This window comes from Carlito syrichta, unplaced genomic scaffold (genome assembly GCF_000164805.1).
Source record: "Carlito syrichta isolate Samal-C Ts95f unplaced genomic scaffold, Tarsius_syrichta-2.0.1 Scaffold313379, whole genome shotgun sequence".
NCBI lineage: Eukaryota > Metazoa > Chordata > Mammalia > Primates > Tarsiidae > Carlito > Carlito syrichta.
The window spans coordinates 55,905-77,734 of record NW_007257475.1 but is presented as its reverse complement, the minus strand read 5'-3'; the positions used below and the strand labels follow the sequence as shown (position 1 = coordinate 77,734).

Below are 21,830 nucleotides of genomic sequence, written 5' to 3'. Positions count from 1 at the left end.
GATAGATGGTTCTCACCTGCTTTTGGCGCTTTCCTCCAGGCTAGAATTGTGAACCTCTAGTGAAATCCTCATTCAATTTACTTTCCCAATTAGGGCACCAAAATTTTTCTTTAATATAAATTTTAAAATGAAAAAAAGAAAAGGTAAGTCTCAATAAATGTGATTTCTAAAAAAAAAATTTCCAGTTTTCTTGATTTGATGAAATGTGTCTTTCAAGAGACCCTTGCCCATTCCCCGATTCAAGATTCAGCCAGCGGCTGTTCATTCTTTCTGCTTCTCCCGAGAAGGGGAAATGTCAGGTCTCAAATGTAGAAGATTTTCCAGAGTTCCCACCCATAGAAACAGACCGTGGAAAAAATCATATAAGATTAAAGGCTGTATCTACAGAACAAAAACCTATAAGGAACGTCAGTAACATGCTAAAGGGCTCGTTTCCGGGTGGTAAAATACTGAGTCTTTCCCTTCCTTTTTATCACTGGTGGGGAGTGACTTAACATATCACTGTCACTGTGTCGCTATAACGCATGTTACTGCTCTAGCTGAACGCACGGAGTTCAAGCGGCCCCAGCGCCAGCCACGCCTCCCCGGGACAGCCTCGCGCGCGGAGCCTTCTGGGGGTTGTAGTCCGCGGGCTCCTTGCGCATGCGCTGTGGTCCCGGACGCGCGCGGCGGGACACAATGTTTAGGATGTCGAGGTGAGTCCCCCCCTGGACCGCGCCCCGCTCGGAGGCGTCGCCGGGAGGCGGGGTGGAGGGTGTGCAGTTGTGACCCGGCCCGGTCGACTGGAGTAGGAGAAATTGGAAGCGGGGCCTGGTGACCCATGAAAGGGCCTCCTGGGTGCGGTGGGCTGGGGGTCCGGGGGCCTCTCCGGCCTGGCCTACCTGGGATGGAGGGGGGGGTAGTTTGGGCTCGGTGTAGGGAGCAACCCGGCTTGACACACACGAGGGGCATCTTCACGTTTCGTGACAGTGGCTTTGGCTGTGCATCCCCGGCTAGGTCTTGGGATGTGCGTCTCTGGGTCAGGGCGGGAGCGGGGGCCGAGGCGTGGGCCCCGGGCTTGGGAGGGATGACTTGGGCTGTGCGTTCCCCGAAAAGGGGGAGGGATTTGCTTAAGCACTTTGTCTCGGCACCGAAGAAGGCGTGGGCTGTTCATTGCTCGGAGTGGCGGGGGCGACCCTGGTTCAGCACCCTTGGGTTCTTGGAGAGCGAGAACTCCTGAACTCCGTGTTTGGGTTTTGGCAGCTCAGACTCCAGCCGGGCATTCTTGACTTTAGGACGAAGATCCTGGCTTCTGGCAATAGGGAGGCAACTCAGACTAATAAATCTGGAGTTTTGTGTCACCGAATAAATTTTGAAAACTGTCCCAGATAACTAGCTCTATTCTTATCTCATGTGCTGTGAGGGAGGGATTAGGAACCTTGCCCTACAAAATCTGCACCTCCCGTGGTCTTCCCCATCTCAGGAAATGGCAACTCCACCCTTCCAGCCACTGAGGCCGAAGCCTCCATTTTCTTTCTCTCCCACTGTACATGCAAGATCAGCAAATCCTGCTGACTTCAGTATCATTGCAGAATCCAACGCCTTCTAACTACCCGCCACTACCACCACCCTGATCCAAGGCATTGTCATTTCCTGCGGGGGAATTCTCCTGGTAACCTCCTAACTGATCTCCCTGCTCCCCCTCTTGCCACTTTCAGTCCATTCTCAACTCAGCAACTAGAGTAATCCTGCCAATACTTAAGTCAAATTGTGTCACTCAGCTGTTCAGAATCTTCCTGTTGCTCCCATCTGATGAGCACAAAAGCAAAGTCCTTGCAGTGGTCTACAAGAACGAATACCATCTGGCTCCCGTTTATCTGACGTCATCTCCTCCTGATCCCTTCCTCACCCTCTCTGCTTTAGCCACATACCACGCATGCTCCCACCTTGCACTTGCTATTACCTCTGTCTAGCACAGTCTTCATGCAGATGTTTGTATTGCTCACTTCCTTGCTTCACTAGGTCTTTACTCCTCAGCACCTTCTCAGTGAGCCCTTTTCTGACGATCCTATTTCATTCTCTATCTCCACTCCTCTCCCTTTTTTTCCCCTCTTCTCTGTACTATCACTGCCGTATCCTCAGTGTCCAGATCACTGCCTGACATACAGTCGGCACTTAATAAATATGTGTTGAATGAAGGAATGTAGTCCTTCTGTCTTCTCTGAGCTTGTAACCAGAGTCGGAACATAATAAAGAAACCACAGGTTAGTGCTGTGATGGGAGAGGTGCTAACCACAGTAGGTACCTAATGTAGTAGGGGTTATCAAGGAAGGCTTTCTGGAGGAAGTCATGTCTAAACCAAGACCTGAAGGATAATAATAGTAATAGCAACAATGTCTTCGAACTCTTTAGCATGGCATCCAAGATTCTTCAGGATTTGGTCCCTGGTGGTGTTTCCGGCATCATGTTAGCCATTCTGCTTTGTGATCCCTGTGTTCTGGTCCAGACCCAGGTGCTTCCCATTCGTGGATTGGGCCACAGAATTCATTCTCACATCCATCCTTCTGCCCACATAGCCTCTGTTGTCCATTATCTGTTCCTTCCTTGTCAGCTTGGCGAGCATCTACTACTTCCTTAAGGCATCAGTTCCAGCTCTATTGCGGGTTTCTCACTGGCTGCCTGGACCCCTCTAGGGATGTGCTGATTTCCTATTCCCTATGCCTTTGTACAGTTTTGTGGAATGTCTGTTGCAGCATTTCTCGCATTCCAGTGAGCTAATTTGCTCGCCTGTCTGTGCCCCTAGTCTGTCTTCCTTCAAATGAAGGACTTACTTATATATCTGAAGCCTGCTGCATAATAACCAACTTTTTTTTTTTTTTTTGGATTCTTACTGTAGGCCAGGCACTGCTCTAAGCCCTTTACGTGTCATAATTCTTTGAATTACCACAACCACACTACGAAATGCAGTTTCAATATCCTGTCTTGTGCAGCTGAAGAAACTAAGGCACCAGGAGATAGTTTGCCCAAGGGTACACAGCCAATGAGTAACAAAGCCAAGCTGTGAACCCAGGCAGTTTGATTTCAGAGGCCTCTATCCTAACAGCTGGGCTCTTCTGTCTTTTTTTTAGAATTAGCACTCAATGAATGGGCCAAATATGGAAGTTTTCCTTACTCTTTATCTCAGAACCTGGCCTCTTCAGTCTAAAAACCAAGCTTGATGAAGACCCCGAATTCCCATTCATTCATTCATTTGGCCCCTAGCCCATGCTCCAACTTGCCACATGTGCATGAATAGCACAGTCTCTATTCACAAGGAACAAGTCCATGTTATAGGAGAGGAAATAATACATAATAATAATATAGAAAAATACAGTACAATGTGAAATGGTTATGGATATAAGATTCAATGATCTGACTACAAGGGAATGATGCTCATGGATGCAGTATATGGAAAGGTCATTGGAAAAACTCTTTCATAAGTCACTTGAACCAGATAGTGTTAGGTTTTGTCACATGCACACAGCCATGTATCACTAGCCTTAGGTTTTTGGACAGACTTTTTTGAGGGTCAGGGCTGCAGTGCACAGTTTTGCAGGTTGCATCCTGCACAAGGGGACCACATCTAAGGTGTGCCATTCACATTGTAGAACACAGTCACACAATTTTTCTACAGATAGTGGTCAAAGTGCCTTGTTCCAGCAAAATCAGTGTAATGAGTTTCTAACAGGAGGAAGAAGAGTACTTCGAGGAAGGGATTCATTTTTCTAATTTGTCCAAAAACATTGCATGGACTAGGGGCAGCCCTGTCTGCAGCCCTGCCATAGGCCCTTGGGGTTGAAGCTAATCTTGTATATTCCTTTGACTCAGATACTCACAGACCACAGATGTACAACTTTGACATGACCACAAGACCTTTGCACTCACACACACAAAAGAAATGATCTTCATCCTGTTTCCCAGATGATTACACAGAGTTGCTAGGTACATCTGAAGAGTTCAGGTTACTCTCTCTCCCCATTTCTGTGGCCTTGAGAACTTCTAGAAAGAATCAGGCATCTTTCTAAATTTGAGGGAGGACTTGGGACTTCTATTTCTGACTATGTTTCTGGGCAATTGCAGTTCCAGATTCAGCTGCATTTTCTCTCTAGGCCCTCACTCCAAGAGGTTGATGTGGGCACCTGGTCTCATTCCTGAAGCAGTGACTCAGATCAGAGTAGTTATCAGGTTGAGGGATGAGAGAGGCATTTGTGGGAGACAGCGAGGCAGACTTGGCAGGGAGAGAAGGAACAAGATGTGCTCTGCCACATATCTTTGGTTTCCCATCTCTGATTCTACTCTCTGCCTTTTCTACCCTGCTCTCTTCCCTGAGAAGATGCCATTGCTTTCTGGCCTTGGTTGCTTTTGACCAATGGGAGGTCTCAGCAGGAGAGTTTGGAGAGAGGAAGAAATGTGAGTTGGTTACCTAGTCCCCCAATTCTCTCTCTGCAGGGTTGTCGCAGACTGGCTACATTTCTCAAGGAAAGGGCACAATTCCTGGGAGTTCCACAGAGCTCCCTCTGTCTCAGGCTCTAGTGACTCTTCCCTCCCCTTATCCCTTCAGGCCCAGGTGTAGTGATGGTACCTCCCAATCACTTCTGATTACTCCTGTGATTTCCTAACAACCAGTCTATACCATTGAAGGTAGTCTGTTTATTAAACTCCCCTCGAATTTGAACTATCATCTGTTTCCTGCCAGGGTTTCTGCCTTGATACAGACAGGGAGGGCCTGAACCCCCAAATCCAGGAAACCAACCCTCCAGCCTGTGTGTGTGTGTGTGTGTGTGTGTGTGTGTGTGTGTGTGTGTGTGTGCATGCGCAAATAAACCTATCCCATTGTTGGCTCTTAGGTGAGAGTAGGTTCTGGTAGTGGAGAGCCTGGTGTGTTTGTGTCTTTGCTCATACCTCTAATGTATCAGAGCTGATTTTATTGGTGCATGTGTTAACATCAAGGAGTACTGACTGAATACTTGCTAAATGGCAGGATCTTTACCAGGTACAGCGGATAAAAGACAAGACTTGGTTATTTTTTCAGGATTGGTAGTTTTTTGACAAGGGAAAGGAGGGGTGTTCTTTGGTAGATTTTTATTATTTAAACTATGTGGTTAGTGCTGTACTAAGAATGAATTGAACAAATCTCTGTTGGAGTCCAAAATAAGGAGTGATGAATGCTCTTTCATAAAGGCAAGAAAGGAGAGAAAAGAGTCCAAGGATTTACCAAAAAGACATTCGTATCCTATTAAACTGATTCTAGAACCCTGTGAGCTGCAACTCAAAGGGTAGCCCTTGGACTGGTATCAGTGGGAAAATGAAATGTTATTGGTCTGTGACCAGATAATTTCAGGACTTGAGTGTAAACATTTAATACTTTTATTATTATATTAACTAATATAATAATAGAAATTGGACTTTAATTTGTACACCTTTTAAATTTCCTTCTTTCTAGTAATTTCTTTTTACTGTATCTTACCAAAATTTCAGGTCATGTCAAATTGAAAGCAAAAGTGGTAATGATAAAAACTGATCCTTTACCACAGATCGTTTGAGAAGCACTTTCTGAGAAGGCAGAGATGTGGTTTTTGGCTTTTATTTTTTAATCTTCAGAGTTTTCACAGTGCCCATAGTGACAATTCTATACAGTAAGTTTATCTGCAAAGGCCAGAGGCAACTGTGTTTATAGAGTTTATCAGATGGAATCCCAGCAAGAAATAAACAGCACACTCAAATCGCATAACTTGGAAGGGATAATTTACAAAGATGTAGATAGGCTGTGGTAATCAACAAAGGATCTTGCAATATCCCAGAGCTAGTAATAGCAAGATAATTTACTGCCCCTAGGACTGAAGGGCTAAGGGAGGGGGCTGTTATCAGAACCTGAAGAGAGTTATGAGATGAGAGCGTCCTGACAGCGGCCATGAACTTTGGTCAAGGGATATGGAACATAACCTGTCTAAAGCAACCTCCAGAGAAAAAGCTGGGGAGATAAATATTCTTACTTCACTCTAGTTCCTTTCCTGGATCTCTTGCTGGCTTTCCCCATTGGCTGAACCCAACCTAAAAAGCTAGCGAATGGGCTGGGTTTGGTGGCTCAGCGTGTAATCCCAGCACCTAGCAATTTGGGAGGCCAGGGCGGGTGGATTGCCTGAGCCTGCAGGTTCGAGACCAGCCCAGGCAACTTAGTGAGACCTTGTCCCTACAATAAATAAAAAATTAGCTGGGTATGGTAGCACACTCCTGTAGTTCCTCCTACTTGGATGGCTGAGACAGAAGGATTGCCCAAGCCCAGCAGGTCAGTGCTGGGGTGGCCGTGAATGTGTCACTGCACTCCAGAGTGACTCCAACACACACACACACAAAAAAAAAGCTAGTGAATGAGGGAATCCACTGATAATCAGGAAAGGAAGGACATTAAATGTATATGAAGTGATACACAGGGTCTCTGTCTACTATTTCAGTCTACTGGCATTCAGAGAAAGTTTGTAGCTCAGTATACTGTGAGTGTTTCCAAAGCAGAGACTGTGCCTTACATGTCATAGATATGTCGTCGATATTTGCAAAAGCAGTGGAGCTTCAGGAAATACAATGAGTGCTTGAGAGAGAGTTTTGGAAGCCAAGAGTTAAGGTCTCGGCTAACTGCAAGTTCTTTAGACCACAGGCCCCAGCCATACAGGACCAGGTCTTGCATGCAAAAGTGGAAGCAGGGAAAGGATCCTGCCATTCTGAATTCTCTCTCCAAATTCTGGAGCCTCTTTCCAGTGTAATTAGGTTGTAGGTGAAGTCAATCCATTTACAAGTCTGAGAAAAGGAAAAATTGCAGATTTTGACTCAAAATCTCAGTGATGCAGATAAGAGCTACACAAGGGCCTGGGATTAGGATCAGGGTGGGGAAAGTCTTAAGGAGGTAGGAGTTCAGTCTGTTGAGAGCGAGAAGAGAAAACATATTGGGAGAGAAGGTGTGAGAAAATTGTACAGATAAGAAGGAGCAAATATTCATTCACCACTTGTTGAATCCATGGTCTCATGGATTCTTTCTTTTTGTAGTTCTACTTTTCCAGAATCCTGTACTTTCCAAGAGGAAGACAGTATGATCAAGTTCCAGGTAAGTTAAGGTTCCTTTCTCTTTAAATATCATGTTCATTCTGAGGAACCAGGCACCTCTATTTTCTGAAAGGAGGTCAGCATTATTTCAGTGACTACTGTGTATTAGGTACTCTATCTTTCTTGCTTACAACCACTGTGTGGGTAGATGGTATATCTCCCTCTTAGAAATGAAGAAATAAAGCCAGGCTCGGTGGCTCAGCCTGTAATCCCGCGCCTTTGGGAGGCTGAGGCGAGTGGATTGCCTGAGCCCGCGGGTTCGAGACCCACCTGGGCAGCGAGACCTCATCTCTACAATAAATAAAAAAATCAGCCGGGCATGGTAGCGCATGCCTGTAATTCCGGCTACTCGGAAGGCTGAGGCGGAAGGATTGTCGGAGCCCAGCAGGTCGAGGCTGCAGTGGCTGAGAGAGGCCACTGCACTCCAGTCTGGGTGACAGAGTGAGAGTCCAACTCAAAAAAAAAAGAAATGAAGAAATAGACTCAGATGCCAAGATGTCTAGTTTGATATTGTTTTTAGTGTGACTCATGTCCAGTACTAGTTCATGATCTGCCTGTCACTGATCCATGAGAGATAAGGACAGAATCAAGAGTAAGAGTGTTAGAGTAAACTGAGGCAGGGTGGACTGGTGCCACAGGAATAAAGCAAAGAATTGCAAAGACAAAGCAAAAGAGTTTATTCCACTCAAGGGAGAATGGGACTGAAACTAAGAGGCAGCGTGGTCTCAGGGATTGAGGAAGGAAGGCTTTTAAAGTTTTAGCAAGGAGAGTAGGGAAAAAAAAAGTCTCCAGCATCTGCATTCCTCAGTATTGACAACACTGGTCTTGTGTCCTTGGCATTGTCAGGGCAACTAGTCCTGTGACTCCAGGGACTTCAGCCTCTGGTGGGCAGTCACGAGAGGCTGATTATGATTAGGTCAGTTAGGCCTTGTATAGGCTGGAAAACAAATACCTAAAATAGAGAAGTAATCAGTATAAGACATATTTGAGAGTTGCAAAATAATTATCAATAGCTAGCTCCAAAAAACTGGTTCTGTCCTTAGTTAATGATTAGGAAATGGGAAATGGAACAAACAGCTAGCAAAGTATGACAAAGTTTAAGCAATGTTAAAGTGACTGTTCTTTAGCTAATGTCACTCCATGTGATCTCACCCTTTCAAATAATTCAGAAACTTTTATAGAAATTTAATATTGTCACAGCATCTGAGTGTACGGTTAGCATGGACATGGCCATACTCTGAGTGGCACTGGTGAAGTTCAAATCCACAGCAAGATTTTAATGGGAATGTATTGTTCAGAGTTCAAACAGCAAGGCAGAACCAGTAGGAGATAAATATTAAGAGGTTTTTCATAGAGAGTTGGCTTATATTATTGTAGGGGCTAAGTAGGAAAATCCAAAATCCATGGGATAGTCCATCAAGAAGGACAGGCTGGAATTCTTGTTCACAGACTGAAGCTGATATCTACGTGAAGAGTTTCTTCTTCCAGGGAAGCCTCAACTCTGCTCTTAAGGCCTTTCAACTGATGAGTCAGGCCCACTCAGATGATCTAGAATAGTCTCACTTCAAGTCAACTGATTATGGACTTTAATCACATCTACAAAATACCTTCACAGCAGTGCTAGATTAGTGCTTGCTTCAATAACTGGGGGCTGTACCTAGCCAAGCTGACCCACCAAAAAGACTATCATAGCATGGAATGAGGATTTTCCTTTAATCACTAAAAAAATTATGAAAAAACACAAAAATGGCTAATAGTATTATGAACCTCCATTTACACTACCCATCATGCAGTTAACATTTGCCATATTTGCTTAATCTATCTCTGTTGTACTTTTCTTTCCAAAAATATTTTAAAGAAGATCCAAGATAGCATGTTATTTCCCACTGTATTGATTTTTTTTCCTGAGCTCATCACTTTTGTATGGTACCTTATTATATGTAACTAAAATGAATGTGCTCACACTTTCATCCTTCTGCCTGGAAACCATCTTGCCCAGGTCCACAGACTCATTAGGTACATTTTCTGTCTTCTGAATTCCTGCCAGCAACAGTTTTATCAAATGTTCACCACTACATTACCCAGATCACCATTTTTCTAACCTCCTACAAGTTTCCTCAACTGTTGTAGCCTGGGTCCAAAGCCAATGCCATGAATATTTATTTGGCAACACTCTGCTGGTGGAGAGAATTTTTGTTTCATTAGCTTAGGCGTGTTCTCATGGTGATGACAGAGGTCAAGAGAAGGGGTGGACACATGTAAGGATATCTCTTAAGGCTGAGGCTTAGAACTGGCACACTGTCATTTCTGCCTTATTCTGGTAGCCAGAGCAAGTCACATGGCCAAGTCCAAAGTCAAGGGATAAGGAGATACACTGTGGTCTTCTAGCAGGATTGGAGAACATGAAAGAGAATATTTCTAAACAGCAGTCTAATTTACTACACATGCCTATATATTTCTTTTTTTTTTTTGAGTTGGAGTCTCACTCTGTCGCCCAGACTGGAGTGCAGTGGCCGCTCCCAGCCCGCAGCCTCAACCTGCTGGGCTCCGGCGATCCTTCCGCCTCAGCCTTCCAAGTAGCTGAAACTACAGGCGCACGCTACCACGTCCAGCTAATTTTTTATTTATTGTAGAGATGAGGTCTCACCAAGTTGCCCAGGTGGGTCTCGAACCCGCGGGCTCAGGCAATCCACTCACCTCAGCCTCCCAAAGGGATGGGATTACAGGCTGAGCCACCGAGCCTGGTTGATGCCTATATATTTCAGTATATATTTCTTTTAAAATGGACTAATGAGATAATCAGTAATTCTTTGGTATCATCTAATACCCAGACAATAATAAATTTCCCTGATTATCTCAGAAATGTTTTTTAATAGCTGTTTTGTTCAAATCAGGGTCTTAACAAGGTCTACATATGATAGCTGGTTATGTCTCATCTCTTTTAAGCTAGGGGAGTCTTCCCTTCCGCTTTATTCTCTTCTGGTATTGACTTGTTGTAGAAACCAGGTTCGTTGGTCTGTGTACTTTCCTATATTTGGGATGTATTTGTTTGCTTCTTTTTTATGTCTTTCATTGTGTTCCTCTGTCCACAGTATTTCTTGTAAGTGGAACCACCAGATGCTTGATTACATTCAGGGTCAAGGTTTTACAAGACTATTCTATAGATGGTGTGATGTGCTAAGGAAATAATTTTAAGATTTTTGCATGTTTTTGTTGGTTTATAAACTTGATTTGTTGATACTTTGGACTGCCCTTGTGCCTGTATCCTATGACAACCCCTTCACAGGATTCCTACAAGGGATCCATCCAGTGGCTAGTGTGGTAGGGAAGCGAGTGTTTTGTTCTTCCAGACTCTGTAGCTGAGGCAGAGAAGGGAGAAGTAGCAGGCTGGGTGAACCTCCATTCCTGACCCCTTCTCCCTGTCATGGAGTGCCCCAAGTGGGCTGCAAGGTGACTTCATTTCTTGAATGACAAGCTCCAACTCCATTGCATTGCCTCCCACTGAAGAAGGCACACAGCAGCTCTACTGGGAGTGGGGGTGGCGAGGGGTGCCCTTACAGGAACAGTGCCAGCTTTCTAGCCTTTGTTTTTAATCATTATCAGGTTTTGCAATTGAACAACTGTTAGTAACACATTCTTTGTGAAGTCCTTTGGGACTCCTTGCAACTTTGGTTTGGAAGCTCTGCTTCAGAGGTGCAGAGCCTACTGAGAGGACATATCTGTAAACACTCAACTCTGAGCAGTGTGACACCTGCAGCAATAGAAGAATTTTATATAAGAATGGGTTTCTTGGTCAGGGACCAAGATTATTTTTCCCAGATTATTTTTCCCCTTAGCATTGTACTTCAATTTATGGGACAATTGAAAGAATAGAGTATAAGCTTTACCCAAACTCGCCAGTTGTTAACAATCACACATAAACATATGCATAATATACATATATATACACATAAGGATCTATATTTTATTTTGCTGACCCAGTTGAGAGTAAATTGCAGGCACCATTATAATTCATTTCTAAATACTCCAGTTTTTGTCTACATTACTGTTAACACAGTCAGGAAGTTTCACATTGACAGCACTATTTTTGCCTTCTTTTTTTGATATCACTATTTTAATACTTAGTTGATTTCCATGTATGTCCAATTGTTCAAATAATTTCTCTTTTACCTTTTCTGTTTTTTGAATCCAAGAACTAATGCTTTTAGTGATCTTGTTTTCTCAGTTCCTTTTACCCTGATAGAAATAGATTAATCAAGCCAGGCTCGGTGGCTCAGCCTGTAATCCCGCGCCTTTGGGAGGCTGAGGTGAGTGGATTGCCTGAGCCCGTGGGTTCGAGACCCGCCTGGGCAGTGAGACCTCATCTCTACAATAAATCAAAAAATTAGCCGGGCGTGGTAGCGTGCACCTGTAATTCCGGCTATTCGGAAGGCTGAGGCGGAAGGATCGCGGAGCCCAGCAGATCGAGGTTGTGGTGGCCGGGAGCGGCCACTGCACTCCAGTCTGGGCGACCGAGTGAGACTCCAACACACACACACAAAAAAGAAATAGATTAATCTTCCATAAAAAGTGAAAATATCAAGTCTTGGGGTGTGATGGGAAATGAACTTTGTGACACTACTGAGCTTATATATCAGCACAACCTCTTCAGAGGACAGTTTTGATGGTGTGAATTCAATTATAACATGTGCATATCCAAGTAATTCAGTAATCTTTGATTTGGCTTTTATTCTGTAGAAACAGTCTTGTAAGCACCCAGATATGTGCATGGAAGTTTATTGTAATAGTCTTTGTGTGACTATGGACATTAACAGGGTGAAACAGGCAATGCAGAGGACAGACGAGAAGCTCGGCCCACTCACAGCTTCATGGCTTTGAATTTCCTCTGTGTTCCTCATTTCTTTTGTATTAGAAAGGGTCCATTCTGGAGACCAAAACTACACTAGGTGTTTAAGGAGAGAAAATTTAATATAAAGAATTGTAAGTGGGTATTGAGTTGTTGACAGACTAAAGAAATAGACTAAAGAAAAAACTCTGTAGTATCAGGGAAGTAGCAACTATAAGAAGTAGCTACAACCCTGGTTGAGGAAACGGAGAGAAGAGACTGAATTATTAGGAATTTAGACCAGGTGTGGTGACTCAGGTCTGTAATCCCAGTTCTTTGGGAGGCCAAGGTGGGAGGACTGCTTGAGCCCAGGAGTTTGAGACAAGCCTTGGCAACATAGCAAGACTTTATCTGCTGCATCCAGCGCGGCAGGGTAATTAAGAAACCTGGAAGAGGAACGGTGTGGTATAACACAATTCACAAGACACCTTTTAGAATTTAGAAGTGGGAGAACCAGGGGGCACTTGGCCTCATAGGACAGAGGCCCCACGTCTCTTACCCACCACACGTTTATTAGTACAAATGACATGTTTAAGCAAGCATTCAGAAACAAGGTACAGGAAACTTTCTTGTTATAACCATAGGCAATGAAATGTGACTGTTTACAGGACATAATGCAACTACTTGCAGAACAATGCGGTTAATACATAACTCCTTTACTTAGTTTAACACAAAGGACACTGCACTTAAGAACTTGCCTTAGCATGCATGCCTATCTGACTTTTGTCATCATAAGCATTCTTGGCTGATTATGCCTTTGCACGTAGCCAAGCATGCTTTCAGCAAAGTTCAAGCAGGGCAGTAGTCTCCAACACTTGCCTCTACAATAAAATTAAAAAGTTCGCCAGGTATGGTGGTGTACTCCTGTAGTCCCAGGTACTCGGGAGGCTGAGGCAGGAAGATTGGCTGAACCCAGGAGGCCGAGTCTGCAGAAAGCTGCAGTAGTGCCACTGCATTCCAGCCCGAGCGACAGAGTGAGACCCTGACTCAGTAAATAATCATAATAAAATAGGAATAAGAAACTTTAAAGAAGGGCCCTCTGGAGTTGAAACTGAGACTCATGAGTATAGAGTGCTGGTTGTTATTGTTGAACTCAGAAAGGAAGCCCTGTGTGCTGTGAACCTAGACTTCTGATGAAGGGACACTGGCTGGCTGGTGTTGGTGTTCTGAGGTGGGGCACAATGAACCTGGTTCTGTAAGTGTTGGAAAATTGTTAAGTGGCCCCGCATGGTGGCTCACACCTGTAATCCCAGTACTTTGGAAGGCAGAGGCTAGAGGATTGCCTGAGCCCAGGGGTTCGAGACCAGCCTGGGCAACTTGGTGAGACCTCATTTGTACAATCAATCACAAATTAGCTGGGCTTGGTGGTTCATGCCTGTAGTCCTAGCTACTCGGGAGGCTGAGGCAGAAACATTGCCTGAACCCAGCAGGTCAAAGCTGTGGTAGTCATGAGTGTGCCCCTGCACTTCAGCCTGGGCAACAGAGTGAGACTCTGACTCAAACAACAACAACAACAGCAATAACAACAACAATAACAACTGCAAAGTGGAGTCAGCTATTGCTAAGGAAAGGAATTGCTACTGCCAGGTTAAATAGTATTACTGGGGTGATACAAGAACGAGAAGCAAACTGAAAAGAGCAAGTCCTTTCTTCCTCCCTCGTCTTGCAGATGCTCTGGTGCCCCTCAGTGTCAGAGCCTAATACAGAGTTAACTGGCAAACTAGAAGTGAAATATGATTTACAGAGTGCCAGCTCCAACCTTACAAATTGTGTTTTAAAAGTGACCATTTGGAGCAGAGAAACAATAACGTAGTGACTGACACAGCTTGCAACTTTGCTTTCCTTCCAGTGGTCAAGTTGTTGACTGAATATTTGTGTACCCCTCAAATTCCTATGTTGAAGCCCCAACCCCCAACATGAGTATTTGGAGATAGGGCCTTCGCGGGGGCAATGTAAGTTAAATGAGATCATAAGGGTGGGACCCTGCTCCAAAAAGATTAGTGTCCTTATAGGAAAAGACACACACAAGAGCTCACTCAGTTCTCTCTGCCATATAAGGACACAATAAGAGAGCAGCTGTCTACAAGCCAAGAGAAGAGCCCTCAGAGTGAAACCCATCTCACTGGCACTTTATCTTGAACTTCCCAGCCCCCAGAACTGCAAGATATAAAATGTCTGTTGTTTAAGTGTCCTATTCTCTGGTATTTTGTTAGAGCAGCCCATTTGTATGGATGATTGATGTAGCATGTGACTGACGTTTTAGGAAAGTGTGACATTCAAGGACGTGGCTGTGATCTTCACCAAGGAAGAGCTGGCACTGTTGGACAAGGCCCAGATAAGCCTGTACCAAGATGTGATGCTGGAGAACTTCAGGAACCTTGTCTCAGTGGGTGAGTAACTGAGCATCAGACCACTGGACCTGACTCCTCAAATCACCAGCTTCAAACCAAATAGAATATTCCAGTCGGGGTACAAAGAGGAACTTTGGCCAATGGAGAGAAAACTCCTAAGAGATTCATGTGCAGGTGAGAACCCTGCAGTTAATGAGCTTTTACAGATCAATATGAGTGTGTGGCCCCTTGTAAAGCGGTGCACAGGGAAGCTCTCCCAAAACCCTCTACCCTCTGGCCTGCAGAACTCCGTTGCTGAGCTCTCTCTTCCCTCCTCACACATTTAGACTCTCATTCTTTCCTCATATTTCTCAGAATGGGATTGATAAATTTCACACATCACCAGGATCCTTGATCCCTTGGTGGCCTCTGGAGAAAACCCAATGGTCTGGACAAACTAGTGTTAAAGGAACCAAATGAGAACTTTGGTTTGGTTGGCAGTTACTATAGTACTTGGGGTGTCATAAGGGTAATCTAAGTGTCAGCTTATTTGCTTACTTTTTGATAAGTTAAATACTTTCAGTTTCTCAGAAGTTCATATACTGTCATGTTTTGCCTTAGTTTAGTTTCTGAGGAAGGTGTGATTATGTTCTCCCTTTTACAAATGAAACAACTGAGGCATAGAGTGGATAAGTCACAGCTTGTAAGGAGAAATAGGATTTGAGCCCTACGAATCCAGCTCTAGATCCTGTGCTTTCAATAAATAACCATGGAAAACTGAAATGTCGCTATGTCTAAACTATAGACACAGGGCCCCCTTGCCTAAATCTGTGTATCCCGCAGCTGTTTCTCAAACCATGGGAGACAACCCCATTGGTAAGTCCTGAAATTGAGTTACTACATTATAACCAACAGTTTTTAAAAAGCAAAATAGATGAATAGAACACAAAATAATTTATGAGAGTACATTGTACACAGTAAAGTAAGTATCTTTTGATAAAAACTTCTGTTTTATTCAGCAGTCTGTGTCTATGTCCTTGTCTGTGTTTCCTGAGTCACAGTGTAAATGCCTCTTTACTGTGGGTTACAATCAAAACAATTGAGAAACCACCACTTTAAGACCATTCTGGGGAGCTCAAGGTCTCTCTCTCCCTGATATCACAGTATAAGTGAAGACACTTTCAATAAAATAACCTGAAAACTATTGAAACCAGCAGCAGTATCCAAATAGACTTGACTATGATATTCATGCCATTTTGAAGTCCACCTTAGGGTCCAATGATGTGATTATCCTTTTCTGCCTCAGCCCTCCCTCCCATTTATTACGGCACAATCTTGCTTCCCTGGGTGCCAGGCCACCGACACTGTCATATCCCATCCCCCATTCCCACAGTCATGACTGTTTGAGATTCTGCAATAACTTAAAAGGGGAGAAGTTAAGGAGATGAACTGTAGGATCCTAGTGGACTTTATCTTTTCATGAAGACAGAGAACCTCAAGTGGGGAAAAGAAGGATGTCTCTTAAAGCTTGTCTCAAAGGGTGCCTATGCATCCCCAACAACCCCAGGACCATGTTTCACAATATGATACCCATTTCAATCCCCACTGCTGCTTTGAGCCTACCATGGACAGTTGTGCAGATTGTACACAAACGTACATGATAGTCCTACCCCATATGACAGTAATGTGAAGAAAGGAACATTATTAAAAGATAGGACTTGTGGCTTGTTTCTGAAACCTTTACATGGTATCTTGGAAGGTACCTGTGACCCTTTGTGTCTCTTACCATGTCCAACATATAACACTCCATTAATGTGTATTATTTATGTGTGTGTGTGTGTATATATATATATATATAATATATACATATATATGTAAACTACATAAATCATATGGAAGCCTTTCCTATATGTTTTGTAGAAAACTGATTAAAGACTTTTTATCAACTATTCTTATAGCATGGAGGTGAGTTTCTTTCTTTATGAATTCTTCCCAAGATGTCTTTTAATTTCTCTGCAACATTTGATTTCTAATTGGCAGCTTACACTGTTAGAATTACTTGGGTGGATTTTTATTGTTTCACATGTGAATAGAAGCTAGGGAAAACTTCCCACCCCACCCTACGCCATTTTATCAAAACTTTTGGACAAATGATTTACTTGTTCTCTGAGCCAAATTCTCTTTCTTTTCATAGGAGATGGGATTAAAACCAACATTTTTAATCTTCAGGAAAAAGGGTTGAAAATTCTCTCACAAGAAGTGTTCCACTGCTGGCAGATTTGGAAACAAAAGATCTGTAAACTAACTGCAGGTCAGGATTATGTCATGAATCTTCAAGGAGAGTGTCCCCCATGTGAAGAGTGGGTAAGGGTCTCTCTTCAGATTTCTGGAAATGAAAACTATGCAGTAAGTGCCATTAATTTAGAAAATCAAGATGTCACAACCTGGAAAGACCTGACTCAGGTCTTTACTCCAGAATTCTCGAAGAAAGCCATAGTGCCTATGCCCCTGAATTCTCAGGGAAGTTATCAGAGAATTCATATGGGAGAGAAATTGTATGAATGTGCCCAGTGTGATGACAGTGTCAGTTGGAACTCACTTGATCACAGCAATTCCCATGAAGATAAAGGAGAGGAACCCTGTAGATGCATCAACTGTGGGGAAAACTCGGGTATGAAGTCAGCAGTTGAACAACATAATATGACTCATGCCGTGCCACCACCTTTCAAATGTAAAAACTGTGGGATGGGCTTTAGAGGTGATGGAAATCCTTGTGTTCAGCACAGCGCTCACATAGGAGAAAAATCTTATACATGTGACCAGCACAGAAATGACTTTGGTCAGAGCCCAGATCTTGTTGTTCCTTATGAAGCCCATTCAGATGAGATGTCTTATGAATGCCACACATGGGCTACAGGCTGCAAACGGAGTTCAGACCATCCCAGATATCAGAAAGTCCCCTCTGGAGACAAACCCTACAAATGTAAGGAGTGTGGCAAGGGCTTCAGGCGCAACTCCTCTCTTCACAACCATCATCGAGTCCACACGGGAGAGATGCCCTACAAGTGCAATGTGTGTGGGAAGGGGTTTGGATTTAGGTCACTGCTTTGTATTCATCAGGGAGTACACACGGGGAAAAAGCCCTATAAGTGTGAAGAGTGTGGGAAGGGCTTTGATCAAAGCTCCAATCTTCTCGTCCATCAGAGAGTCCACACTGGAGAGAAGCCCTACAAATGCAGTGAGTGTAGCAAGTGCTTCGGTTCAAGCTCCGTCCTTCAAGTCCACCGGAGGTTGCACACAGGTGAGAAGCCATATAGGTGTGGTGAGTGTGGAAAGGGCTTCAGTCAAAGCACACACCTTCACATTCACCAGAGAGTCCACACAGGGGAGAAGCCCTACAAATGTGACGTGTGTGGAAAGGATTTTGCGTACAGTTCGGTTCTTCACACTCATCAGAGAGTTCACACAGGAGAGAAACCTTATAAATGCGAAGTGTGCGGTAAGGGCTTTAGTTACAGCTCATATTTTCACTTGCATCAAAGAGATCACACCAGAGAAAAACCCTATAAATGTGATGAGTGTGGTAAGGGCTTCAGTCGGAATTCAGATCTTCACGTTCATCTCAGAGTCCACACAGGAGAGAGGCCCTATAAGTGTAAAGAGTGTGGGAAGGGCTTCAGTCGTAATTCATATCTTCTTGCCCACCAGAGAGTGCATACAGATGAGACACAATACACATGCCATGAGCATGACAAGGGTTTTAGTTGTAGCTTAGACCTTCTTACTCATCCAAGACTGCATGAGAGGACAGAAACATAAATGTAGTAAGTCAGAGTCTGTCAGCCTTGGGAGGGTTGGGGGAGCAGAAAATAGGGACGTTACCATCTGTGATGTCAGCCCACAGCACTGGAGTATGCCAGGTGACTACTGTGGATCTCAAGAACTTCTGTGAAGCTCCCCTCAACTGCCGTATGCTGCAGTGGCAAAGTAAGTGATTCTTGACAAATGAGTGGTCTGTGGCAGTGGCAGTAGTTAGACTAAGTCAAAGTTCCATTACAAGATGTGCCCAGGAAGGAAATTCTAATTGGAATGAGTACGGTAAGGTGTCAGTCCAACCAGTCTTTAGGTATTTTAGAGAGTCCCCACTAGAAAGATACTCTCTGTATAAAGAACATTCAAGAACTTCTGTTGGCAGAAATGAAACTTGTGCTATTGGTGTGGAAGGAGATTAGTTCATACTCAGGTTTTCAAACCCATTAGATTCTCCATACAGAAGAGAAGTTCTATAGAAGTGGTATTGAAGGGTGTGGCCAAGACAATGCCATGTGTTCATCACACTGGTTTCACTTCCTGGCACATAAGAAGACTTTAGCAGCAACCCTCGCAGTTAAGAGTGTGCCCCTGTGACTGAGTTCAGCCAATGGAGCGTGAGCAAAAGTGATATAAGCCACTTTCAGGTGTGGCCCTTAAAAACACCTTATGATGTCTTCTAGGCTTCTGTTTCTGTGCCAAGGTAACCTCGGATGCTGCCTGTTCCAGAATAGGTTGATAGAAAGTGACTGTCTGACCTATATTGAACTTTTTTTTTTAGTAAGAAATAAACATTTGTTATATCTCACCACTGAGATTTTCAGTGGCTTATTTGTTACTACAGAATTGCCTAGGCTATCCTGATGAGTACAGAAGGATTTAACAGAAACATGTTATAGTCAGTGGAGTCCACATAGGAAAGTAACATTATAATTCAGAATTCAAAACTTTTTCATTCCCCCCCCAACTTTTACATATTTAAGGCTTGATGTGGTAGTGCAGCCATCTGAAATGGTCCAGGCGGGACTTCTTCAGTGGGAATCTTTAGTCATTGGTATGTTCACAAAAGAGAAGCACTCCAGATAATCTGCCTTTGGTCAAACATTGCCAAAAGTGTAACCCATGTAAGTGTAATATAAGAAATCTGATTCAGTAGAGAAACTCTATTATGTGTGACAGCGGGAAAGGTTTACCAACTCACACCTTAAATGCAATTTAAAATTGAACTAGATTAGATATTGTGTAATTAGTTTCCAAAAATTAATCGAAGAAAACGAACATTTACTGAAGTGGGCAAAAACAACTTGTAGAAGACCAACAGTGTTCATCATCAGAAGCAGACTGATGCAATCTTCTTAGCAGTTCTGTATAACAATGGGTTTTTAGAGTATGTTCTTTCTATTTCTTTCCAAAATTGTTTTTTAATTTGGGATTATAGACACATTTGGGAGGAGATTATATCTTCACAATAGCTTTTTTAATCTTCAAAAACGATGTCTCTTTTTTAGTAGATTTATAGGTTTCTTCATTTAGATCATGTTTTAATCATGGTTTTCTTGCATTACATTTTCCTTCTAGTTACGGTTTATATACAGAACACCCATTCAAATGCAAATAGAACCATCCCTTAGGTGTCATTTTCTTACTGATCAGGTGGACTATAGTGAAAGATTTAAAAATTCTGTGTCAGCAGGAAATGGGAAAATGAGCATTCTTACATAATTTGGTGGGAAAGAAAACAGGTACAGAGTTGCTGGAGAGGATCTTGTCTATATCTACCAAATGCATGATGTGCATTGTCTTTGAGCCAAAGATCCTACTTCCCAGAAAGTACTTTTAGAATATAATTACACAAGTGAGAAAAATGGTATTATAAAGCAGTATGTTCCAAGAATGTTTGTAATAATGGAAAGTGTGAACAACTTAAAGGTCCGTGTATAAGAGATTGAGTGAATTAGGGTATCCCATATGTTGGAATAACATGGCACCATTAACAATGATCTAGAATTATTAAAATGTTCACATATCGCTGCCCATGTCCACTGCACACTCCAGTCCTCCTACCTGTGTCGGCATACCCATTCCATCACTACATACATGTACTGGCCACAGGCTGTGGCTTATCTGTTCCCAAAATCAATGCCAATGGCACCAGTACACCTTCTTTCATGACCATAACTCTGCCACCAGTTGGAGCTTGCTTGTGATTCACCTACATCTTGGAATGTTGTTTCCTTCTTCCTCAGTAACTATGGACCAGCTCTTCAGCTGATTGAGGAAAAACAGATAACTTCTCTGCCATCTAGTGGGTAGTAGCTATACCATCTTCAGTGAGGTCTGAGCCCTAACCTTGGGGACTTTGTTGAGGCCTAAAACCTTTCCATGTTTACCCTTCCTTGGCTACGATTTCTTGTGTGCCATCTCAGTTTGTTAAAGTTATCTGATAATGTGTACAATTTTTGTTATTTATACCTCAATAAAGATGGAAAAATGTAGTTACTCTTTTAGAAGTTTCATAATTCTTTGTGTCTAAAAATCTGGTGTTTAAATCACTGAATGGTTTCTGTTTCCTTATTGGACCCTGTTTATCAGGTGACATCTGTAATTGCTACTTAAATGGGAGATTAGGGGTCAAATAGTGAGTTTCATGTAAATTCAATAGTGGTAAGGTGTAAAATACAAGAAATATACTCCTTGACTATCTTTTGCATGATAGTTGCAGACATAAATGACTTGGAAGAGTGCAACACTTATAGGTAAACTGGGAGGCATGGTCAGAAATCTGGTGTGAGAGATATTTCTTATAGCTGATATGGACAGAGAGCTGCTCTATGAGATAAAAGTGCCATCGTGATGAGATTACAATTAATAAGACAATATTAATGTGGTAAAAGGGTAGGTCAGAGGTAAAAATCCGGGGTAAACACTATTCCATGAGCCTTTTGGGGTCTAGAATGGGTGCAGTGTTTCCTCATGACAGAAATCAGCACTCAGCCTTGGTGGAAGTGTCACAAGCAATACTCCTCTTTGGCCAAGAGAAACTCTTGCCTACCACATTTAGCTTTTTAAATGAGTAATGCTAACAGGACTATCTTCCCACTGCATAGTATTATTTGCCTTTCTTTCGTAGCAAAGTAACATGGAAAAAACAGAAGTTAGTCTAGCTCAAAAGTCAGTGAAAAGTGTTAACAAGCCAATGTCATTTACAAATGTAGATGCAAACGTCCTAAATAAATATTAACAAGTCAAATCCAATGGTTTAATAAGAGCGTAACATCTGACTTATGTATAATTTATCCTAAATGTGTTTATCAGCTTTTGCCTCACAACATACACAATTTAGTAGCTCTCAATACAAATTTATTTAGCTTATGATGTTCTGGTTGGCAAGTTGAGTTGGGCTTAGCTGGGCAGTGCTGCTGTGGGACATGCTACCCGAACTTACATTAATTTTGCATATGCATCTGATGAGAGTCACCTGATGGCTCAGTTGGGCCTGGATGTTTTGTGATGATCTAAGACTGGACAACTAAGTTTTCCTTGTCTTCTTGATCTCTCAACCTCCAGTAGATTGATCCAGGCTTGGTCACATGGTGCCAGGATTTTAAGAGCAAACGCTGTGATCTCTGAAGACCTCATCATGAGACAGGTTCAATGTTACTTCTACCACATTCTGTTGATTAAAGCAAATC

The 21,830-nt window shown here is 43.0% G+C and overlaps 1 protein-coding gene across 1 annotated transcript in view; it reads left to right on the top strand.

The window, feature by feature from the left end:
- Positions 1 to 20,633, top strand: part of ZNF285 (zinc finger protein 285) — a 29,388-nt gene extending 8,755 nt beyond the window's left edge. The window contains exons 2-5 of the mRNA XM_008070368.2: positions 7,057 to 7,114; positions 14,262 to 14,388; positions 16,523 to 18,315; positions 20,385 to 20,633. Of these exons, the coding sequence (XP_008068559.1) occupies positions 7,100 to 7,114; positions 14,262 to 14,388; positions 16,523 to 18,147 (1,767 nt within the window). The 5' untranslated portion in view covers positions 7,057 to 7,099 and the 3' untranslated portion in view covers positions 18,148 to 18,315; positions 20,385 to 20,633. The remainder of the gene's footprint in view (positions 1 to 7,056; positions 7,115 to 14,261; positions 14,389 to 16,522; positions 18,316 to 20,384) is intronic.
- The last annotated feature ends 1,197 nt before the right edge of the window (positions 20,634 to 21,830 follow it).